General features: G+C 45.1%; 1 protein-coding gene across 3 annotated transcripts in view; it reads left to right on the top strand.

Moving 5' to 3' along the window:
• The first annotated feature begins 780 nt into the window (after window positions 1-780).
• PLCB2 (phospholipase C beta 2) overlaps window positions 781-23974 on the top strand; it is a 122934-nt gene continuing 99740 nt past the window's right edge. Inside the window, exon 1 of one of the 3 annotated variants that reach the window (XM_053283116.1) lies at window positions 781-885. Coding sequence is in view for 1 of the 3 variants with exons in the window: in XM_053283114.1 (XP_053139089.1) it covers window positions 16385-16468 (84 nt within the window). In the remaining 2 variants the exon portion in view is untranslated. Of the gene's footprint in view, window positions 886-4942; window positions 5120-16135; window positions 16469-23974 lie in introns of those variants that run through there. The other 2 variants (XM_053283115.1, XM_053283114.1) reach the window with 2 other exon arrangements.

The raw sequence follows: 23974 nt of genomic DNA, 5'->3' as shown, positions 1-23974 counted from the left end.
TTGTCTACACAGACTGGCAGTGGCTAGGGGTGTGCACAAAAACGGTTTGCCCAGTTTGGTTCAAGTCTGAACCAGGCTTGAACCCAACTGGGCATGTTATGTTTTGTGCTCACCCCCCCCCCTGCTGAACATACCCCCAGCTCAGCTTGAATTTGAGCCAGTTTGGGGGTTCTAAAATAAATAAATAATAATATATATTTTTCGACTCACCACCGGGTCCAGGTCGGTGGTGGCAAGGGGTGGTCTCTGCCATATCCCCCTCCCCACACTGGGTCATGACCCAGTCCACACAGAGGCCCATTGAGCATGTGCGGCAGCCTCCAAAATGGATGCTGCCACCAGAGAAAGGGTTGGAACGGCCCCAAAATGGGCCAAATTGGCCCCTTTAGAGTGGGAGAAGACCAGCAGGAGGAGGGGGATATGGAAGAGACACCCCCTCCCATGGCCACAGCCAACCCAGACCCAGCAGTGAGTCGTAATTGTTTTTTTAAAAAAACTTATATCCCCCAAACTGGCTCAGAGCCAGCTCAGGGGATTCAGCTCGAGGTCAAGCCTGCTGCTTGTGCCAGCCATTCTCTTCTGCAATTTTTTTTGCTCTTTTTAATTGTGAAAGAGAGAATATTGGTAGAAAAGGAGAGGTTTTTTTCTCCTTAATTTTTTTTTTCTTACTGATTTTTTTGCAACTTTTTCCTGCTGCGGAGAGAATCATCACTACTGTCTGCCCCTGCCTGAAGCAGCTTCCACTCCAGCCCCAGCACGCCGTCCTGTGACCAACAACCTGTCCAGTGGCCACCAATGTTCCAGAGAGGTTCCCCATCTGAAGAGTGGGACCAGATCCTCAGAGGTGGACTACAGAGACCCAGTGTTGGAGCAGCTTTCGACTGAGTGAGAGTGGCCCAGCCATTTATATTTTAACACACACACACACATACACACCACACTGTGCGGCCCTCACAAATGTCTGTCTCACACAGACTTAGAGAGAGCACACATAGCATTCTGAGGTGACACAGCCAAATTTTCAGCCCTAAATCCACTAACCCTTTCACAGAGCATGCACGCACGCATGCACAGGTAATAATAGTAAGTAAGTAATGACATGTGACTACAGTCTTTCTCTGTTAAAGGTTGTTGATTTTTACCCACAATAGGTAAAAAAGCAGAGCACTAAGGATTGAGCACACACTCCAGTTACAGAGTAGGTAGCAGAGGATGGTTTGGATATTGCAGCTATTTAAAGAAAACACATGGAGATCCTTGTATGACTAAACACTAAATATTTATTGGTTAAATACACTTAGATAGGAAAGACCTATCTCTAATCTAAAGGACTACATAGTGGATGGGTAAGGAGAGAGAGAGATGTTTCCATCTGCTCTCTAGGAGGAAAGGAAGGATTGTGACTCAGCACAGGAAGTGCTCCAGAGTCAGTTCAGGGGTCATAGAGTAGGGACAGATAGGGAGACCCTGACTCACTGTCTCTACTCCCAATGCCCCTAGTGGTCATTAGGACAGTTGGTGCAAAAGGTCGATGCACTGGAAGTTCATCTCCAACATTCTCCTCTGCCCCAGCAGTATGCATAGGAATGCAATCCCAAAACGCAGTTGTGTGCCTATCTTAGTTGGCTTTTTTTGAGGGACCTCTTATCATGGTGTGGTGTGGGCAAAGGACAGGACAGGACAGGACATTGCGTCTGTGCGCATGCAGATTTTTTAAATTTTTTATTTGCAATGAAGATTGGGTCATATTGTGAGTTGTCAGCATTTTTATTCAAAGATTGCTTGCATCTGCATAGTTGTGCACTGCACAATGATCACAGCTCATGCCATGCCACAGGCACTGATCCATTGCGGAAAAGAAATGCGCCAAAAACTTGTGTGCTGCCGTTGTTGTCTGTCATCATCAATTCATCACTCTTCAAAGTTGTGTGGGCGCTGGGAGGGGGCCTCGTGCCAAGCCTCGCTGCTCTGCTTGCAGAATGTTGTTTTGCATCCTCCTCACTGAATGCGTGTTCCTGGCTGTGCCTCTCTGTTGACTGTGGTGGACAAAAAATGTTTGTGGGAGGGTCAGGGCAGGGCACTGTTGTTGGAGCTACGGCCTACCTAGTCTTCTGCTTTGCTGCATCTGTGTGACATCATGCTTGCTTTTGGAAACCTGGTTCTTTGCAAAGCTCTGCAGTTGTGTGTGTGTGTGCGCGCGCGCTGTGTGTTGTTCTTTAGGGCAGAAAAGGGGTACCTGGGGTGTAAGAGTGGGGTGGGGTGGTAGTGCCTAATAGGTGGAGGCTGAGGGATTGGGCAGAGGGCTGGTTTTTGGTGAATTTTTGAAGATTTGGGGGCAGATTTGGGGCATAAAGTGGGATCTGGGGCAGAAGAGTGGTGTGGGGTGGTAGTGCCTAATGGGTGGAGGCTACCACCCCAATTTCAGAGAGATTGAGCAAAGGGCTGATTTTTGGTGAATTGTTGAAGTTTATGCATCTTTAAGGTTTTTCCTCATAAGGTAAAATGGAGGTTTCAGCAGCCCCATAACTGCATTTGGGGGGTGCTGGAGTGGCCCAGAGCCAGTGATGGTGTAGTGCACAGAGGGTTCCAACCACCCCCAAGGGTTTCTAACCCATGGGGTACAGGGTTCTGTTGTTTCTGAGGTGTTCTGAGTGTGGATTCTATGATAGCAAATGAGATTTTCAATGAGACACCATGAATCCACTCTCATTTGCTATCATAGAACACCTCAGAAACAACAGAACCCTGTACCCCATGGGTTAGAAACCCATGGGGGTGGTTGGCACCCTATGTGCACTACACCACCACTCACTCTGGGCGACCCCATCACTCCCCAAGTGCAGTTATGGAGCTGCTGAAACCTCCATTATACCTTATGAGGAAAAACCTTAAAGATGCGTAAGCTTCAACAATTCACCAAAAATCAGATGTCTGCCCAAATCCTTTGAAAAAATTCTGGTAGCTTCCTTGCCCCCCTTTGGGCACTTCCCCCAACCCCACATCTATCTAGTCCACTCCTTTCCCCCTGATGTGAAGCAATACACCCTCCATTATACCTTATGAGGAAAAACCTTAAAGATGCGTAAACTTCAAAAATTCACCAAAAATCAGCCCTTTGCCCAATCCCACTGCAATTCAGGTGGTAGCCTCCACCCATTAGGCACTACCACCACACACCACTCTTCTGTCCCAGATCCCACTTTATGCCCCTAATCTGCCCCAAAGACACTAAAACTTCAAAAATTCACCAAAAATCAGCCCTCTGCCCAATCCCTCTGCAATTGGGGTGGTAGCCTCCACCCATTAGGCACTACCACCCCACCCTTTTGGCCCCAGGACCTGTTTTTTTATCCAAATCGATTCGGATTTGGATTAATTCGGATCCGAATCGAATCTGGGGTAATTCGGATGGGTCAGATTCAGACCACCCCAAAAATCAGGGGGGTGTCAATTTGGATCCGAATCGAAAATCTGAATTGCACACCCCTATTGCATGCTGCTTTCATTGTAGTATGTGTAATTTCACAGGTTGGCCACTAGAGGTCAATATTTCATGCAACTATTTAAAATAAATTTTGGAGGGGACATTTTAGCAAGCATATAGCCAGCTATTTTCAGCTAAGGAGAAACAGAGAGAGAACTGAAATGGAGAATTTGAAAACCACATGGCTCTGTGGTCGCCAGGAGTCGACACCAACTCGACATCACAACTTTACCTTTATTACTGCTGTAGAAATAGATAGATAGATACATACTGCTTTTCAACATAAGTTCTCAGTGCTTTACATAGAGAAATAAATAAGATGGCTCCCTGTCCCAAAAGAGTTCACAATCTAAAAAGAAGCACAAGGTAGACACTAGCAACAACCACTGAGGGGATGCTGTGCTGGGGCTGGATAGGGACAATTGCTCTCCTCCTGCTAAATATAAAATAATTTGTCACTTTAAAGGTGCCTCTTTGCTCACTTAGCAGCAGTTGATGAATATAATGAAGGTGCTCAGTATATATGTGTGTGTGTGTACACACACACACACACACACACTCTCTCTCTCTCTCTCCATTACATGGCTGCTGCACAAATGGCCTGGTACTGGGTGAAATGCCATTTTTGCACTAGTGGTATTGCCACTTGTAGGAGAAAATGTAAACATGGTAAGAAAGAAGATGAGACAGCAGTACCAACTCCTGCCGGGTCCTCCTCCTTGTCATTCCTCTTGTCCTCTTCCCACACCTGTGGTAGTGTGCAGGGCTCCACTTTGCCAGCCTGATTGCAAGCAGGGCAAGAGAGAGGCTTCTCTTGCATTACTGGTGACAAATCCCAGCATTTAGTTTGCTACAGCACACACAAAAGTGAGTCCTACTGAACCTTCAAGACACTCAAGGCGTTTTGGTCCCACTTTTTACGATCAACAGTCTATGCATCTGGTGAAGTGGGCTCTAGCCCATAAAACCTCACCCCACAACAAATCTGTTATGTCATTAAGTTCCCCACATGCCTTTTTTTGGTGCTGTCCTCCTAATGCCTTGTTGGTTAATGCTCACTCTCTGGCTTGCAGCTTGGCAATCCTCCTCCTGGAGCTTTCCCAGGCGGGCAGCTTTACTGTGGCAGGAAGTGCCTAAAGCAGTGATTATCAAACTTGGGTCCTCAGGTGTTATTGGACTTCAACTCCCATAATCCCCAACCAAAGGCCACTGAGGCTGGGGATTATGGGAGTTGAAGTCCAATAACACCTGAGGACCCAAGTTTGAGAATCCCTGGCCTAAATTTAAGCTGTTACCAAGGTGCGACTTTTTAAGGATTCATATAACGTGAATCGTCAGGAGCAAAGCTGAATAATGCCATTGGCTGTGTGAACAGCCCCTTCTGTTGCCGTCCTGACACTGTAAATGGTTCCCTCATATGAACTCCCCCCCAGCCCATGGAATGAAGCTGCAATCAACTGCCATTTCGAAAGCTCACGGAAATCAAGTCCAATGTAAATGGCTGACATGATGAGGAAAATTACTCTGAGAACATAAGAACAGCCCTGCTGGATCAGGCCCAAGACCCATCCAGTCCAGGCATCCTGTTTCACACAGTAGCCCACCAGATGCCTCTGAAAAGCCCACAGGCAAGAGGTAAGTGCATGTCCTCTCTCCTGCTGTTGCTCCCCTGCAACAGGCGTTTGGCGGCATCTTGCCTCTGAAGCTGGAGGTGTCCTATAGCCACCAGACTGGCCTATAGTTCTCATTGCCTCACTTGTCCTCTTAATTCCAATGGGTCGATTTTGAGTAATTTTTCTCATGTCAGCCAGTCTTTTAAACTTGACGCTAATACGGGCCGGATTAACAGAGCATCATTCAACTCCTATGTTTGATAATGTAAAAACTTGTTATTGTTCATAGATCAGAGATTTCAATTTACACAGAATTTTTATGTGCTTGATTCCTCTTTCTCTTCCTCTTTGGGAGGACTACTGTAGTTGTCACACAGTTGAATGGAAACCTGAAACTAAGAGTTTGGTTAAACAAGAAGAAGTAAGTCTGGATTTCCCAGCACCTTCACTTCACATAGGTGGGGAGCCCAAGCATTCTCTCAGGACAGCTGCAAAGCCAAATAGTTTCATAGGAAGCTGCCTTATACTGAGTCAGACCATTGGTCCATCTAGCTCAGTATTGTCTACACAGACCAGCAGCGGCTTCTCCAAGGTTACAAGCAGGAGTCTCTCTCAGCCCTATCTTGGAGATGCCAGGGAGGGAACCTGGAACTTTCTGCATGCAATTATGCAGGTGCTCTTCATCCTAGAGCAGCTCCAGCCCCTGAGGGGACTATCTTACGGTGCTCACACATGTGGTCTCCCACTCAAATGCAAACCAGGGTGGACCCTGCTTGGCAAAGGGGACAAGTCATGCTTGCTACCACAGGACCAGGTACAGGTCTTGTGTTGAAAATCAGTTAAGGGAGGATCTCAAAATAGAGAGATGGAAAGGAGTTTCCTGGAGCTAATGAAATCCTGTGAAGAGAAAGCTAGGAAACCCATTTCTGGGGAACCTAAACTAAAGTCTTGTCTCTGCTATGGACTCATGATCTGGTTTTAAAGCAAAGTCACTGACCTGATAGAGTTGTAGAGAAGATTCCATAATAAAGGTATTTGCGACTTAGGAGTGTTATGCAGGTACTGATTGCTTGATTAAGTGTCATCAAGTCGACTCTTAGCAGCCACATAGATAGATTCTCTCCAGGATGATCTGTCTTCAACTTGGCCTAAAGTTTCTCAGTGGTGCATTCATTGCTGTTGTAATCAAGTCCATCCATCTTGCTGCTGGTCAGCATCTTCTTCTCTTTCCTTCAACTTTCCCCAGCATTATGGACTTCTCAAGGGAGCTGGGTCTTCCCATAATGTGTCCAAAGTATGATAGTTTGAGCCTGGTCATTTGTGCTTCGCATGAAAATTCTGGATTGATTTGTTCTATGATCCATTCGTTTGTTTTCCTGGCTGTCCATGGTGGTATCCTCAAAAGTCTTCTCCAGCACCAAAGTTCAAAAGCATCAATGCTTTTTCTATCTTGCTTCTTCAAAGTCCAGCTTTTGCATGCATAGAGTATCATGGGGAAAACCATTGTCCGAACAATTCTAATCTTTGCAGGTATAGACACATCATGGCATCTAAATATCCTTTCCAAGGTCTTCATTGCAACCCTACGAAGTGCTAGTCTGTGGCATATCTCTTGACTGCTGGATCCTTTATTGTTGACAGTCAATCCTAAAAGGCAGAAGCTATCCACCACTTCAGTGTCTTCATTGTCAATTCTGAGGCTGGTTGCTGTACCTGTTGTCATTAGTTCAGTCTTCTTTATATTTAGTCATAGTCCCATTTTTTCACTGTGCTCCTTGACTTTCATTAATAGAGCCTGAAGATCATCCGCATTCTCAGCTATCAGAGTGGTAGTACTGTAGTACAAATAAGAGACAGGAATCCAGAGAAAGAAGTATTATCATTGTGTATAGCAGCTGCCACCAGAATGAAATAGAAGCCAAACAAAGTCACTAATTCTTAGCATCCCTCCACTCCAAATTTAGGATTTTACTGCATCAGTGGTGTAAAGAGGGCAGCAACACAGCCTATGGCCATAGTTCTAGTTGTCCTACATGGCCACATGTTTTGGCATTTTCTTCACTCTTTCCCCCCTTCTGTAATCTGTGGCGAGTTTCTTCAGTGAGTAGAGTAGGTTCCATGGGTAACCCAGCAGACCTCCTACTCTTCAGAGGTAGCTACTAGCATAGTGTTTTGGTGGGAGTGGCAGTTCTCCTACCGCAATTGTAGGAGACCTTCAAAGAACCCTCTCTCCCTGTCTGCTAATGAACTCCTGCAAGTTTCAAATGGGACCTCTATACCTTGGAAAGAATTTTGGGATATGTACTAAGGAAGTCAACTCGTAGTACTGACCGCTGAGGGTGCTGAGAGCACCCTGAAGACTCCTGTGTAAGGAAATCAACACATGAAGTTGCCTTATATTTAACCAGACCATTGGTGCTGGTTAATATTGACTATACTGAGTGACAGTGACTCTCCATGGTCTCAGACAGGGGTTTCCCCCTGTCTTCCTCATCCCTTCACTTCCAGGGATTGAATCTTGGACCTTGTGCATGCAAATCTTGTGCTCTCATCCTGAGCAATTCTTTGTAACTTCTGGATGAACTCAAATGGAGTGCACAGACTGTAGATCTACATACAACCTACATATTTCTCTTTGCATCCCAACCCCAATTCCGCTGTGGATTTTACACACACACACCAGTGCTTTTTCTGTCATGTGTAAAGCCACCCTTTGGACAATGGCTGACATCCTGACTAACAAAGCACCAGTGCAATGGCAGAAGCACCAGTGTAGAATTAGTGCTTCTGAAGATCTTTAGACTAATGCTGCACTGGTGCTAGTGTGTCTGTGTGGGGATTTGAGGACCATCTCCTTCCCCTGGAAACCCTCTGTGTCACCTGAAAATATGTCCCTGAGGGCTGCATTTTTGTGTGGCATTTTGGGGGAAGGTGGGGTTCTGTCAAACCTTGCCCCCACTGGAACTGAGTTAGTTGAACCCTTTAGAAGCACTGGTGCTTCATTAGTCGGGATGTCAGCCACTGACTGCAGGGAAACATTTGTGCGTTAATTGGTTTTGGGAGCCAAGGCTTGTAAAATGTTTCAATTTTTATTGACTTGGTTGAACTTCTGTGAGAATTGAGTAGTAGAAAAATCACAATTTTTCTTAGCATGCCTCATTATAATTAGGGATGTGCACAACCACGATTTGATCAATAATTTGACCCACAGCCCTGGCCCCTTTAAAAGGGAGGAGAGCAGGCCAGTACCTGCTCCTCCTCCGCTGCTTCCTGTGGAAGCGGCACTCCCCCAGGACCCCTCACATGGCACTGGTGCTCCCCCCAGCTTCCCTTGCATGGTGGCAGCATGCTCCATGCATGCTCCACACATGCATGGAGGCTATTTCCGTGGCTAGCATGTGCGCCATGATTTGTGGCACATCCCTAATTATAATCAAAGAATTGGTAAAAAACAACAACACACACACACACACACACACACACACAGAGCCATTTGCCATCAGTTTCCATATAAACACGAAGTAACAACATTTAACAGTGATTCACATAATCATGCAACCCTTTCCCTTCCAAATGCACATCTGTATCTATATTTATAAGAACCTCTTTATTCTGAGCCATGTGCTCTGTTACTGAGCAATAGTCCTTTCCCTCTTTGCTACACTTCTGTCATAATAGAATATTTCCTCCACATCATATCTTCATCATTGATTGTTCATAAAGTGCTTAATATGCCTTAGGCGCAAAAACCACAACTCTCTGCCCACAGTTCACGATCTAAAAAACATAACATGGAAGGAGAGGGGAGTTAGAAGGAATGGGGACAAGCTGAGAGTGAGGGAAGGAAGAAAGGAAGGAGGGGGAAGGGAAGGGAAAGGAAGAGAAGAGGAGAGAAGAGCTAGAGAATTCAAGAATTAACCTAGCAAGAGGTAAGAAGTGAAAGAAAGAGAGCAAGCAAGCAAGCCAAATGGTACATCAAGGGGGAAATGCAAAAGAGTAAAGATGTTTTTATTTCCTGTAGTGCAGGGCTCGATAATTCCCAGGCACCAGCTTCTCAAGATGCTTGGAAATTTAAGTGTATGCCTGAGCCAAGTGATAGATAGATGCTACCAGGAGGTATGAGCAAGCAAGGTGGTTGCTCCCTCCTCTTCCTGGCCACACTGGTCCATTGCTTGCCTGAGCCAAACGTACACGTCCAAAGGGAGGAGTGAGCTAGCAAGGCAAGGAATCTGCTGTTCCCTTTGGAACCCAGGGCACTGTTGGGGCCAAGTTGTAAGTCTGTTCCCACACAAAATGCAGGGCAGTCTGGCTTCTAAATTTTGGGGTTGGCTCCTAGCGTCAAAGAAAATTTGTTAAGGACTGTTGTAGTGAGATAGAGGAGAGGTGGACCAAATGTTTAAAGCAAGAGACAGGTCTGGCTCCAGATTTCAAGGGGGCCCTTTGCAAACTGCCTTCCATGGGCCCCTTTGTAGACTTGAGAGAGTCATGTCACTACCACCACATGAAGACTTGTGGGCAGAAAGATGGTCTGGGAGATCAGCAGTGGCTTCTAAGGAACTTAGACCTTCGACAGCTGCCGAACAATGCCAAGCCCTGATGCGGGCCTCAGGGCTGTCCTTAGAGACAAATCAGAGGCAAATCAGCCAGGGCAGGGGCCCAGGGGCGTAACTACAATAGGGCAAGGGGAGACAGTTGTCTGGGGGCCCACTGCTTTGGGGGGCCCCCAGAGGCAAGTCACATGACTGACTCCCCCAGCCGCACACCCACCTGGGCTTCCTTCAGTTGTATTCATCCTCTGAAATTGATGTGAGTGTTAAGCCCTAGAGCTACAGCATGTCTTTCTCTAGTACCATGAAATGACTTGCATCGTCCACAGTAATTTAAGATTTCTTTACTTCATGAGCTGAGCTTCAGTGAGGTGGGGCCCATTTTAAAATCTTGTCTCTGGGCCCACTCCAACCTTGTTACGCCCCTGCGGGGGCCCCTTCCAGTTAATTCTAATGGGGGTTAAAAGAGCAGGACCCGTGGCAGTCGCCCTGCTTGCCATGTCCTCAGGACAGCCCTGGCTGGCCCTGTGAAGTAAGTTCCACACAGAAGGGGCCACAAGAGAAAGCATGGAGATGAAAAATAGCACAAGAAATTTAGGAGGAAGAATAGATGGACTGAGGAGGAGAATAGAGAGAAAGTAATGAAGACAGACTCGAAGGAGCGAGATTATAAAGGAGAATTCTCATCTTCAAAAGAGAAGGAGCTTGAATTTGATACAAAGCAATAGGGGAGGGCAGGGGAGGGGAATATATACAGATGGAACACGATTAGACTCTGAAAAAAGTTAAATGATCAGAAGAGTTGAGAACAGAGCTATTAGGCTTAAGCTGAGAGCCAAGAAGATCAATGAACAAAACATTACCGTGGTTAACATGAGACAGAAGGAGGGTCTGCCTAAGAGTTTTAGCAGAGTCAGTAGATAACAAAGGACCCATTTGGGAAATGCTGGAGAATGAACAGATGTTAGGACAGATGTTTGAGCCAAAAATAGAGAAGGATCAAAAAGAAAGAGAAGGACTAATTGAAAGAGAAAGAGAAGGCAAGAAAAAGAGAAGTGAAAGTTGAAAGGGGAAAAACAATCAATTCTGTCTTCTGCATTTTAGGTTTGAGATAATGATGTAACATCCAGGTAGATATAGCTGTAGGACAGTTGGAAATATTGGTAAGAACAGAAGGAGAAGAGAAGAACTATCTTCTACTCAAACTTGGTCCTCTATCATGGTCAACTCATCCAGCTGTATGCTACATGGCGATCTGAGTGAATAGTGAAGAACTATTGCCTATTTCGCAACACATCAAGCAAGAAGGTCTTATGAATTGATTTAAACCTCTACATATGTCTTGATAATAGTGTAGCATCATTATTCAGAACAAGCCAGGAAAAGCAGAATCCCTCAGATTAAGGATTCTAAGTCATCTAAGGAGTTGTTCCAAATATGCCACACTTTGCTTAGGTCAACATGTACCCCATAAAATGAAATGTTCTGCTATGTGCACATTTTCTAACATAAAGCATTCTGCAACATCATCTCTGAAGATCTAAGCATCGTAATTTTGGATGAATTTATGTGGCAACTGGAAAGTGTCTAGGCAGCTAATGATCAGAAACTCCAGGAGAGAATATCCAATGGCACAGAAAATAGTGAAAACAGGCAGATAGTTCATTTCCACATTGTTCATAATCTTTAGAAAGAGTGTAAATGAAACATCATTTACCAGGCCTAAAGTATTTATGACAGTAATGGAAGAGTGAGTGCATTTTGCTAATCGTTTGGTCTTGTTAGAAAACATCAGGGGCTTTATCTCTTGCACTTCAAAGTTTGTGATTTGATGTTTTTGCATGGAATATAGTCCCAATCACAACTGGTAAAGTAACACCTGATTTTCATAAGGGGAGCTATTATGAAATCCTGGTTTGTATATGGAAATCACTTACATGGCAAGATGGCTGCATTAAAAAACCTGATGTTTGCTTTATTCAAAAGAGGCTAAATGTGTTTTACAAGCTCCACTTTAGCTCATTTCGCTACTTTCCTGCAAATCTCCCACTGTTCATCTACCTGGACCAGTGGAGAAATCATTCCCTTCCACTGCAGAAAACATTACATTGGAAATATATTAAGCCCCATGCAGAGGGGGGCCCTAAAATTAGGCAGGGTGAGGCAGCCCACTTCAGGTGGCAAAATGTAGCACTGTGTTTTCTGGTGGAAATGCCATGGCACATATGTTTTTAAAAGTTAATTTTCACCACCTGTGGCATTTCTGCTGAGGCGGCATTTCTGCTGGTTTTTTCTGTTCAGCTGGGAGAAAGGGTTGGAGAAAGGGTGACATTTGGCCGAACAGTTTGTGCACTTCCTGGTGTGGCACACAGGGGGTGGGTGGGTGGGCAGGGTTGGTGTACCTTCAAAGAACAGGTAAGGCACTCCTTACTTGTTCGCCCCCTCCCCACTGCTCCCCCCCCAGCTCTTGAGTTTGAAGGACACGTGCGGGGCTGCAGCATTCCTTCCTACAGCCCGAATCAGCATCGGCACGCACATGGCCGGGGTTTCCCTTACCTGCAGCTACACTGTTGCCTCCAAATCCCAGCCTCCTTCCCCCCGTCCTCCCAAAGGGAACAAAGAAGATTGTATAGCTGCTGCATTTACACCTATGCAGCGTTTCTGATGATTTTTAAAAGAAACTCCAGCCTTTTCCCTTCAGTGTAGTGTTTACGCCAATGCGTTGTTTCCACCAGAAAATAAGGTACCTATCAGACAGCATTTGCCCATATGAACCTGCCAGGGCCCTCTGCTCATCATCTCAGGCCCTGTTCATGGCCCCACCACTAACAGAGATCCAGTTGGTGGGGAATTGAGACAGGGCCTTTTCAGTTGTGGCCCCTCAGCTTTGGAACGCCCTCCAGGAAGAGCTTTGCCATGTTCCCTCAGAGTTTTTAAAAAACAATTAAAGATACATCTTTTTAAAGAGGCTTTTAAATGTTCCATCTTTGGTTATACCTGGTAGGTTATTTAGTTTTTAGTTTTTATAATTCTCAATTTTTAATTTTAATTTGAAATTTAGTTCTGATTGTGATTTTAGCCTGACTTTTAACTTTACTTAATGTGGTTAATTTGATTAATTTTATTTTACATTGTGTCTATTTTGTTGTTGTGAGCCGCCCTGAGCAGTAGTGTACTGGAGGAGCGGGGTATAAATATTATAAATAGATAAATAAATAAATAAATAGCCATTATTTAGTTTTTTATTATATTTGTATCGACATGAGAGACGCCAAAATATAATGAGCCCTCTTTACCTCCTTGCTTCATTGTGGGCAAAATAATTTTTATGCATTATTGGTGTCTGTGCTTGCCTATCTTTTATATAAAGCAAGCACTCTACACAAATTACTTCAGGCTACAGCTAAGGAGCATATCTCCTTCTTGACTAAAAGCATAAATCAGGGACTGGAAATAAGAAGCACAGTTCCAGGTTGAAATATGATGATGTTAGCCTCACAGTAGTGTGTGATTCAGTAAGTGAAGACCTACCCTGCATATTTATGTCAGTGTTCTAGAACTTTGTCATGGCTTTCCACAAAGAATCCTGGAAACTGAAGTTTAGCAAGGTGCTGAGGATTCTGTCCAAACTACAGTTTCCAGGGTCCTATAGGGCAAGTAAACCAGTTTAACAACAACAACAACAACAATTTATATACCGCTTTTCAATAAAAGTTTCCAAAGCGGCTTACATAGAGAAATAATAAATAAATAAGATGGCTCCCTGCCCCCAAAGGGCTCACAATCTAAATTTAAGACATCTATAGCATACTTCTAAGGGTGTATCCAGATCAGCACTCTTGCATTGTATTGCATTGCATTGTTGTCCTTCACTGTACACAAACTAATGTTTATTTGTTTTTGTTGATGCAGGCTTTAGCTGACTCAAAATGTATATATTCTTAATGAATAGTGAATTTGCATCATGCATCCATCCATCCATCCATCCACTTTCTATTAAAGTTGATGCAGTTTGTTATAGGGGAAAGATGGTGGGAACTGTGAGATGGAGTTATGAAGTAGCTTGGTCCCAGAATTTTGAAGCAACCAGGTTTAGCTTCTGCTTAAATAAATTATTTTTTATTCATTCTGTAAAAACTATTTCTCACATTTCTTATCACGTAACTCGAAGCAGCTTGTGCCACACAACCTTATCAATACATCAACAAAACAGCCATACAAGATCCAATTGTCCAGCAAAACCACAATCCTAGTCTGAAGGCATTTTTATAGACCTCTTTGGGGAGGCTGTCCCACAAAGTTGGTGCAAACATAGAAATGGTTCTACTTCTATTAGATACCTGTCAAATTTGAGGTGGCACCAGGACATGGAGCAGGGCATCAGATCTTGAATGGAGCATATGGTGGGGGGCATATGGAAGAAGGTCATCCTTGAGGTACCCAAGTCCTGAGTTATTTAGAACTTTAAAAGTAAGAATCGGCATCATGGATTGAGTCTGGAAACAAATAAACAAATAAAATAAAACAAATAGGCAGCCAGTGCAGCTGGGATAATACCACAGTGATATGCTTAGCAATGACCTGTCCCCATCAGAAATCTGGAACAGCATTTTATACCAATTTCAGTGTCTGGACATTCTTTGTAGGTGAAATAAATGAATGTTCTAGGTAAATAAATGTAAATAGTTTGACTGGCATAGAGCATCTGCACGCTAGTTCGCCCTGCCTCTTTCCCTCTCCTCAGTACTCCTCACATGCTCTGGGCTTCCCCGCTCTGGCTAACCAAAGCCCCCCTGCAACTGATTTGTGCCCCCAGAGCCCATATGCCCCCACCAGGAACTCCTCAGCCCTGCCCCACCTGGTCTCCATGGCAACCCTCCCTCCTTTCCACCACTTTGTAAAAAGCCGTGTTGGTGCCCTACACTTTCATGGGCAAACCTGAGCAGGGCAGAGCACTGTCTTCACCACTTTGCGGTTGTGCTGCTGGCGCCAGTGGGGTGGGGTGGGGCTTCCTTCTCCTCCAGTTCCACCACCATGACCAGCCCTGTGCATGTGTGCTCTCTTCTGGCTTCTCTACTAGCGGCACCAGTGGCAGCTTCCTTGCCCCACCAGCAGCCAGAGGGTGAGAGAGGTTCCCCTCACTGAGCATGCCCCCCTTCCATTCTCCAATCCCCGAAAAAGCTCTCACCACCCACCCCTGCACCTGTCCCTGCTCCCCAGCAAATCAGCAGGCCGGATCACACCAGGCACACCTCCCTCTCTCCCCAAGGCTGCTGATTGGTTTAGCACTGTGAGGGTGGGGCTTGCCACGTACGCCCTAAGCATTTTATATATATCGATAGTGCAAACTTACCTAAACCTAAACAAAAGGCTGTAATGATGAAGTGGGGGCAATTGCCCAGATGAAAGACAGTCTTTCCAATCAGCAAGGAAAATCATCAAGGGGAAAAAGACACAACCCAGTGGACTGCAAATAGAGATAAATAATGGAATCTAGTCATGCCCGAAGTTGTTTTCTGCTCTGCTGCCTGAGGCAACTGCCTCACCTTGCCTCACGGAAGGGCTGCCCCTGCCCATTCCTGAAATTGTAGGGTACTGCTGAGCAGAGGCGGTATGTCTCTAAAGGTAGCCTTGTCAGTCAGTGTTTGCTGACAAGTTTTAAAGGGGTTCATGAATGCTCCTATTTTGTATGGTACTGCAGATGAGACCCGGCCCCCAACACCCCTAAACAACAATAAAAACAATAAAATTCATCTTCTAAATTTTCAAACAGTAGCAAGGATTCTAAAGGGCCCTCTCTAATTCTCTCACAAGCACACTTCAACAGGAATGACGTTTGTGCAGCCACTTTCCAGTATGTGTGTGTGCACGTGCGTGTGCATGCATGTATACGTGAGTGCATGCACCTGTATCTGTGTATGTTCAGGAGGTAAACCACAGTAATAAAATACTGCAATTTGAAAGCTGGGAAAGTCTCCACAACAGGAGCCCTACCTTGAGAAAAGATGTCAGGATCCTCTGCAACAATGAATGATAGGCAACCATATCTTCAGCACTGTTACTATAATATTGAAGGCAGAGTAAAGCCATTTTAAATTAATTTATATTATGTCTATGTATAAACATAGAATACTTTACTGGATTCTTAGTCTCACTTGTGAACTATTTTGTTTTGTCTACTCACGTGTGTTTCACTGCTAGTAAGATATTTTCACACAGCAAGGCATTTTCAGTCACCACACACAGCCTCAGTGGCTTGTGTGTCTGGCTTTGTGTTGGGTGCATACCTCTTTCTTTGCTTGTAAGACAATAGATCATACCAAAATGGCAATTTCAAACAGAAAAATGTGAAACCCCTGTTTTGAAATACTTTATGAATCAGCTAGTGAAGTCGAGAGGAAGTAAGCAGAAGCATTTATAAGGAAGTTGATGGCAGGAAGTGGGTTTCTTCCGTTTTTAAGGAGTCGTCTGTTGAGTGGCACTGTCAGCCCTTTCCACAATCTCTGGATGGTTGGCTTCACGGAGCTCACCTATTTGTTTGGAAAGCTGATAATTTGCCATGCAGATCAGTATCTCCACATCCATCTTCTGGAGCTATCCCAGTGCTTCCTCTAGTGTATAAAGCATGCTTGGTTTCTGAAGAAGCAGAGAGCAGCACTATGTGAGGTGTGTCAGAGGACAGAAAGGAGGCAGCCAAGAACAAGAGCCACACAATTAAGTGGCAAGACTTTCATGCCAACATGTCAGGGCTTAACCCTATCCTGACACCTCCTGAGGTGAAGGAGTACCTGACCAAGGGCGAACGCTTTATCAAGTGGGATGATGTGAGTACTACAGCTTTCACTGTGTCTCTGTATGTGCTAGGAGTAGCAACGGCCTAGTCTGGGGATCTGGAGACCAAGAAGAGGAAGGCTCTGAACATTCAACCTATGTGTGTGGATGAATAAGCGGCTGCCTTAATGTCTGAAGGCACTATATGAATGTTTGTAGGTAGCGAATGATATGGGGAGAGAACTGGGTGGTGGGTAGGAAAGAGTGAACCAAGTTGTATCATTATATATTTGAGTTTGGGCTGGAAGTCAGTCACTGTTTGTTTTTTCCTGTGCATTTGAACTATTCCAACTATATCTAACTATGAACAATTAGCAAGAGTTATTGTTTGTTTATGTTTTTATCCTACTTTTTTTGTACAAGGTATTCAAAGCAGCTTAATAAAAGAGCAAGATTAAAATCTAAAACAACCTGTAGTACACTTCTCATATTAAAACATATATACAACAAACAATGACATAGATCATATACAGCATCTTCCAACACATACCAACCAAGTTTATATAAAAGAAGTCCATTGACAGCCAAATGCCTGCTGATGCAAACCGTCTTGGTTGTCTTGTGAAAAACAAGCAGATATCCTTGGGAGGGCATTCCAAAATCTATTAATAATCCCTAGCTTTTTGTGTGTTCAGAGAGCTTCACATGCATTATCTTAGTAATTCTAACAACAGCCTTGTAAGGTAGGACAGTATTATTATGCTCAAATGGCAGAGGTGTGATTGGGTTGAGGCTGAGAAACAATGGCTTGCCTGAGGTCACCTGTAAGTTCATGCCTGAGGTGTCCTTTGTACCAGGGGCTCTTCAATGAGAGTTCTCAGACATTGGTGTCCAGGTGTTGGCTGTAGCCCTAGGGAGCCCTTCCCCATTTATGGTTGCTGTGTCCATTTCTGTCTCTGTTAGATCTGGCCATGTTTATCCAGGCTTTCGTTACTTCAGGATTGGATCACCGCGAAGCTTTAAATGGAGCTGCCCTTGAAAGCCCTTTGGAAACTTCAGGTGGTCCAGAACAAGGCAATGATCTTGACATGTGTGAAGCCTGTAGCAATTAGCTTATCAATGGCTACTAGTCTGAGGGCGATAGGCCACCTCCAGCCTCAGAGGCAAGATACCTCTAAATGCCAGTTGCTGGGGAGCAACAGTAGGAGAGAGGGCATGCCCTCAGCTCTTACCTGTGGGTTTCCCAGAGGCATCTGGTGGGCCACAGTTTCACTGTGTGAAACAGGATGCTGGACTAGATGGGCCTTGGACCTGATCCAGCAGGACTTTTCTTATGTCCTAAGAACATGAGCCATGGGGCCCCAGAGGGCCGCTCTTGTTGCCTGCCCCCATATTGCTCACCCCAACTCTGTGCCAGCTGACTCTGCTATGCTCTCCCCAACTCTGCACTGCAGTGGCCATGGCAGGAAACAAGCAAAGTGACGCAAGGAGAAGTGGTGAGCAAACATGGCAGAGAAGTGGCAAGCAAAACTGAATGGGGGGAAGGAAGAATCCTGTGAGAGGGTAGAGGAACACGTGGTGAGTGGAGGGGGGGGAAGCAGTGAGCACACATAGTGGGGGGAGCAAAGCAGTTGAGGGGGGGGGGAACGACAAATGGTGAGCGAAGGGGAGGTGGGATGCCTTGGAGTTTGCACCTGGGCCACCTTCAATCTGCCTACTTCACCATGGAGACAAGCCCTAAACAGTTTGAGGTTCTTCCAGTGGCTGTTGCTGGTGTCTATCTTATGTTTCTTTTTAGATTGTGAGCCCTTTGGAGACAGGGATCCCCCCCCTCTCTCCATCTATTCATCCATCCATCCAAATATATAAATATTTGTAGTAGTAGGTCGAGGTACTTGAATGTACTTTCCCTACATTCTATCTATCTATCTATCTATCTATCTATCTATCTATCTATCTATCTATCTATCTATCGCATTTTATATCCCCGCTCTTCCTCCAAGGAGCCCAGAGTGATGTACTACATACTTAGGTTTCCTCTCACAACAACCCTGTGAAGTAGGTTAGGCTGAGAGAGAAGTGACTGTTCCAGAGTCACCCAGCAAGTATCATGGCTGAATGGGGATCTGAACTCGGGTCTCCCCAGTACTAGTCCAGAACTCTAACCACTATACCCCCCTCCCCACCATCTTGTGAGAACTTTCAGAGAGGCCCTCTTGCAAAAGCCTGTTTCATCTGAGGCCCACTTGATGGTTATGCAAGAGAGGGCTTTCTTGGTGGTGGCCCCCACCATGTGGAATTCCTTCTCCCAGGAGACTTGGTCCCCCCGCCATGATATTCCGGCATCTAGTAAATATGTTTTTATTTCAACAGCTATTTCCACTGCTTCCTTGAGATTCTTTCTGAGGGTAATTCTTCCTGTAAATGGAGTTAGCATGAGTTGTATTTTTAATGGATTTGTTTTTTATATTCTGTCTGAAGAAAGGTGAAATGGAAAAAGTTTAAAATAAATAAATGCATATGATGTGTGAATCGGGCATTCTCTGCTATAGCCCCTGTTCATACTTACTGAGGCTGGCACTCAATGAATTTGTATTGTATCAGGATGGCATGAGGCCCCCTCCTCCCCTACCCAGATAACACTGCAGCTGAAGCAGGCATTCCAGGCAGAGGCCTACATATCTGACAGCCTACTTTGCATAAACAATAGTGATAAGAAAATGCATAGTTTCCCCCTTTTAAAACAGAGAGATCACACAAATTAGATCATTGAGGAGATGGGCCTCCGCAAATAATGCCAACTTCACATGAGATATTATCTGTGTGGGGGAGGGGATCACTCCACCTCGTAAGATTAGCACAAACACTGGAAAGTGTATCCAGTGGGGCACCCTCAGCATCAATTAGCTTAGAGAGCGCCTCCTTCTACATGATCCCCACCGCACAGTAAAGTCATCTGAGGAGGTCCGTCTCCAGTTACCACCGGTTCGTCTCGTGGAGACTCAGAGGCAGGCCTTCTCTGAAGCTGCTCCCAGGCTGTGGAATGCACTCCCGGCAGAAATCCGTAATCTGAATTCATTGATGGCCTTCAGGAGAGCCCTTAAAACCTATTTGTTTGGCCTGGCCTTCCAGGGTTTTTAATTTGTTGTAAATTGTTTTTAACTGCTGTAAGTGTTTGGCCTGGTTCTACAGGGTTTTTAACTGTTTAAATGCTCTGTTAATTAGTTTTATGCTATTTTTATAATTTTGATTTTAACTGTTAATTGATTTTAATTGTTTTTATTTTGATGTAAACCACCGTGAGCCTTTTTTGGAAGGGCAGTATATACAGGTGAAACTCGAAAAATTAGAATATCATGCAAAAGTTCATTAATTTCAGTAATGCAAATTAAAAGGTGAAACTGATATATGAGATAGACGCATTACATGCAAAGCGAGATAAGTCAAGACTTAATTTGTTATAATTGTGATGATCATGGCGTACAGCTCATGAGAACCCCAAATCCACAATCCCAGAAAATTAGAATATTGTGAAAAGGTTCAACAGTCTAGGCTCCAGGTGTCCCACTCCAATCAGCTAATCAATCCATAACACCTGCAAAGGGTTCCTGAGCCTTTAAATGGTCTCTCAGTCTGGTTCATTAGGAATCACAATCATGGGAAAGACTGCTGACTTGACAGTTGTGCAGAAAACCATCATTGACACCCTCCATAAGGAGGGAAAGCCTCAAAAGGTAATTGCAAAAGAAGTTGGATGTTCCCAAAGTGCTGTATCAAAGCACATTAATAGAAAGTTATGTGGAAGGGAAAAGTGTGGAAGAAAAAGGTGCACAAGCAGCAAGGATGACCGCAGCCTGGAGAGGATTGTCAGGAAAAGGCCATTCAAAAGTGTTGGGGACTTTCACAAGGAGTGGACTGAGGCTGGAGTTAGTGCATCAAGAGCCACCACACACAGACGGATCCTGGACATGGGCTTCAAATGTCGTATTCCTCTTGTCAAGCCGCTCCTGAACAACAAACAACGTCAGAAGCGTCTTACCTGGGCTCAAGAAAAAAAGAACTGGTCTGTTGCTCAGTGGTCCAAAGTCCTCTTTTCTGATGAGAGCAACTTTTGCATCTCATTTGGAAACCAAGGACCCAGAGTCTGGAGGAAGAATGGAGAGGCACACAATGCAAGATGCTTGAAGTCCAGTGTGAAGTTTCCACAGTCTGTGTTGATTTGGGGAGCCATGTCATCTGCTGGTGTTGGTCCACTGTGCTTCATTAAGTCCAGGGTCAACGCAGCCGTCTATCAGGAGATTTTGGAGCACTTCATGCTTCCTTCCGCAGACGAGCTGTATGGGGATGCTGACTTCATTTTCCAGCAGGACTTGGCACCTGCCCACACTGCCAAAAGTACCAAAACCTGGTTCGATGACCATGGGATTACTGTGCTTGATTGGCCAGCAAACTCGCCTGACCTGAACCCCATAGAGAATCTATGGGGCATTGCCATGAGAAGGATGAGAGACATGAGATCAAACAATGCAGAAGAGCTGAAGGCTGCTATTGAAGCATCCTGGTCTTCCATAACACCTCAGCAGTGCCACAGGCTGATAGCATCCATGCCACGCCGCATTGAGGCAGTAATTGCTGCAAAAGGGGCCCAAACCAAGTACTGAATACATATGCATGCTTATACTTTTCAGAGGTCCGATATTGTTCTATTTACAATCCTTGTTTTATTGGTTTCATGTAATATTCTAATTTTCTGGGATTGTGGATTTGGGGTTCTCATGAGCTGTACGCCATGATCATCACAATTATAACAAATTAAGGCTTGACTTATCTCGCTTTGCATGTAATGCGTCTATCTCATATATCGGTTTCACCTCTTAATTTGCATTACTGAAATTAATGAACTTTTGTACGATATTCTAATTTTTTGAGTTTCACCTGTAAATCAATCAATCAAATAAAAAAATAATAAAATAAAATAAAATAATTCAATCATTGTGGAGAATGAAGTAGTTGTAGCCATTGCTGTTGATTATATTCATGATTGCCTGGCTCACACAATACATTTGTTCTCATGAGTGTGTGCCTGGAAATAGTCAGGACTGTTTGGATGTACAAACAAACAAGTATTGCATGGACTCTTGCTTCTAATTGTGCATATACACTACACAGGGAAAGATGACAGCTTCTGGGTGCTGCACTTTGCTTCCAGGCCCAGAGGTGAGCTGATTGACTCAGGTGAGGGATTATCAGAGGGGTGGTGGTAGCATGTACTTGTACCCAATCTCTAATGATCCACTGGAGAAGGCAGTGATGCCTTATCCCCCTATTCACCAAGTGGGAAGTGGGGAGGGAGCAGCCTCGCATTGCCCAGCTGGCCCATTGCCGCCACCTTCCATATCTCCCCCTCCCCATGCAGGGAAACTGGGGAACGGAGGGTGGAGTGGCACAGGGGGACAATGCAGGGATAGGGTGTTTTGAGGGCATGGGGTGGATGGGACAGTAAAATATATTGGACCCGCCCTGCTTGCGCCTTCTGTGCGTGTGAGATTCAAAAGTCTGGACTAAGTCTGAGAAGAAAACAATCAGGTCATTCTTATAACCAGCCTACCTGCGTAGGTCAGGACTAGCCCAGGTAGGGCTGGTCATGAGAATCCCTGGGATCACTCTTGATCCTGTCGCTTCTCCCCTGGGTAGCCCTGATCTTCAAACCAGGCAGGAAGTGAGGTAGGATGACAAGCATGCTCCCCATTCTCTGCTCGTGTGAGTGCCTGCTCTGCCAACAGCGGCTCCTGGGCTGCCAGCAGCCATCTTCACCATAAAGCCAGGGAGGCTTTATTTATACTCAAAATAGGTCCTTCCCAAAGCCACTCCCACCCCCACGCCACCCCCAAAAGAGTAGCCATTGGGACTGCCTTAAACATGCGGTTTTGTGTACGTTTTCCCAACTCTGTGCTTTCTGGGATCACTTTAGCTGGAGATGCCAGTGACTGAACCTTTTGGATACCCCAGATGCTTCCCTCAAGCTCCCTCCCACCTCACCCTTGTTTGATGGTAGGAATTATATGAGATGCTACCATCCTTCTGCTTCCCAGCACCAAGTAAATATGCATGGGGTGCTGTATGTGATCCTGTGCTGAGAGAATCTCTGGGGAGGGTGGCTCGACTCCTTATGCAGAAGACTACTGCAAGGGGATGGAGCTATAATTCAGTGGTAGCAGAGCATCTGTTTTGAATGCAGAAAGTCCCAAGTGAGCCCCTCAAGGTAAGGCTGGGAGAGATTTCTGCCTGGAACCTTTGGGAGCTGCTGCCAGTCCTTGTAGACAATACTGAGCTAGATGGACCAATGGTCTCTGACTCAGTATAAAGCAACATCCTATGTTCCTAAGAATGAGGGAGTGGTGTGTGGTGGTGGGGGCGGGGGCGGGGATCAGATTATGAACTGTGTTCTTTTTTTGTTTCCTTGCTGAAAGGGTTTAGGGTGTCTGGTAGCAGGCCTGTTTGTCAGTAGTTTCATCATCCTCGGTTCCTGTTACGATGGGGAGAGAATCAAACTGCAAACTCTTAACTTTGCTACTCAGGAACATGCACATACAAAAGTGGCAGAATATTCACTGGAAAGCTGAAAAAGCCTATTATATAGGCAGTTCTTTTGTATGTTCAGCCTCTTATATATATTATCTCTAAAGGAATCTCTCAAAAGTAAGATAACATATTTATTGCATAATCTAGTACTAATGAAAGATGTACATTCGTTATGGTTCCGACTCTGTCAGGTCTAGAGTCAGACGTTGGCTGCTGTTCCCTTGCCTAGTGTGGTGGTGGTGGTATCCATGGATAAACACCTACAAGGAAATAAGTTTGCATGACCATCCTCAAGCATGATCTACAACTGAAGCCTCAGTTTTTCCCTCATGATAATGGGCTTGCAGCTTGGATTAAGTCCCCTAAACTTCCAGGCTCTGGCAAAGTGCCAGCGTGGTGTAGTGGTTAGAGTGCTGGACTAGGACTGGGGAGACCCAAATTCAAATCCCCATTCAGCCATGATACTTGCTGGGTGACTCTGGGCCAGTCACTTCTCTCTCAGCCTAACCTACTTCAGAGGGTTGTTGTGAGGAGAAACTGAAGTATGTAGTACACTGCTCTGGGCTCCTTGGAGGAAGAGCGGGATATACAATGTTCAATCAATCAATCAATCAATCAAAGTGCACCCATTTCCCCACTGCCGTTTGCCTGCCTGAGCTTTGTTAGGCAAGGCATCAGAGGCTGGCATTGTTGGGTAGCTGCTGAGAGGCCAGGGCCCTCAAATTAAGTTCTCACTGCTGATCTCTGATGCCATGCCTGGGCCTCTATCCTTTATGGTGGTGAAGGAGGAGTGACTCTCTTGGGACCCAGAACAGAGGAGGCCATTGAGTGCAGTTTGCTGAGCCTCCCCGCCGAAACCTGGAAGTAGCCCTGAACTCTGGGCACACTTACCTGGGAGTAAGCCCTGCTGAATACAGTGAGACTTATTTTCAAATAAAGGAGTGCAATGTTAGTATCAAACTTTGAATGAAATGGCT

This window comes from Hemicordylus capensis, chromosome 1, assembly GCF_027244095.1.
Source record: "Hemicordylus capensis ecotype Gifberg chromosome 1, rHemCap1.1.pri, whole genome shotgun sequence".
NCBI classification, from domain to species: Eukaryota; Metazoa; Chordata; class Lepidosauria; order Squamata; family Cordylidae; genus Hemicordylus; species Hemicordylus capensis.
The sequence above is the reverse complement of the archived record's forward strand: the minus strand, read 5'-3'. Positions and strand labels throughout refer to the sequence as shown.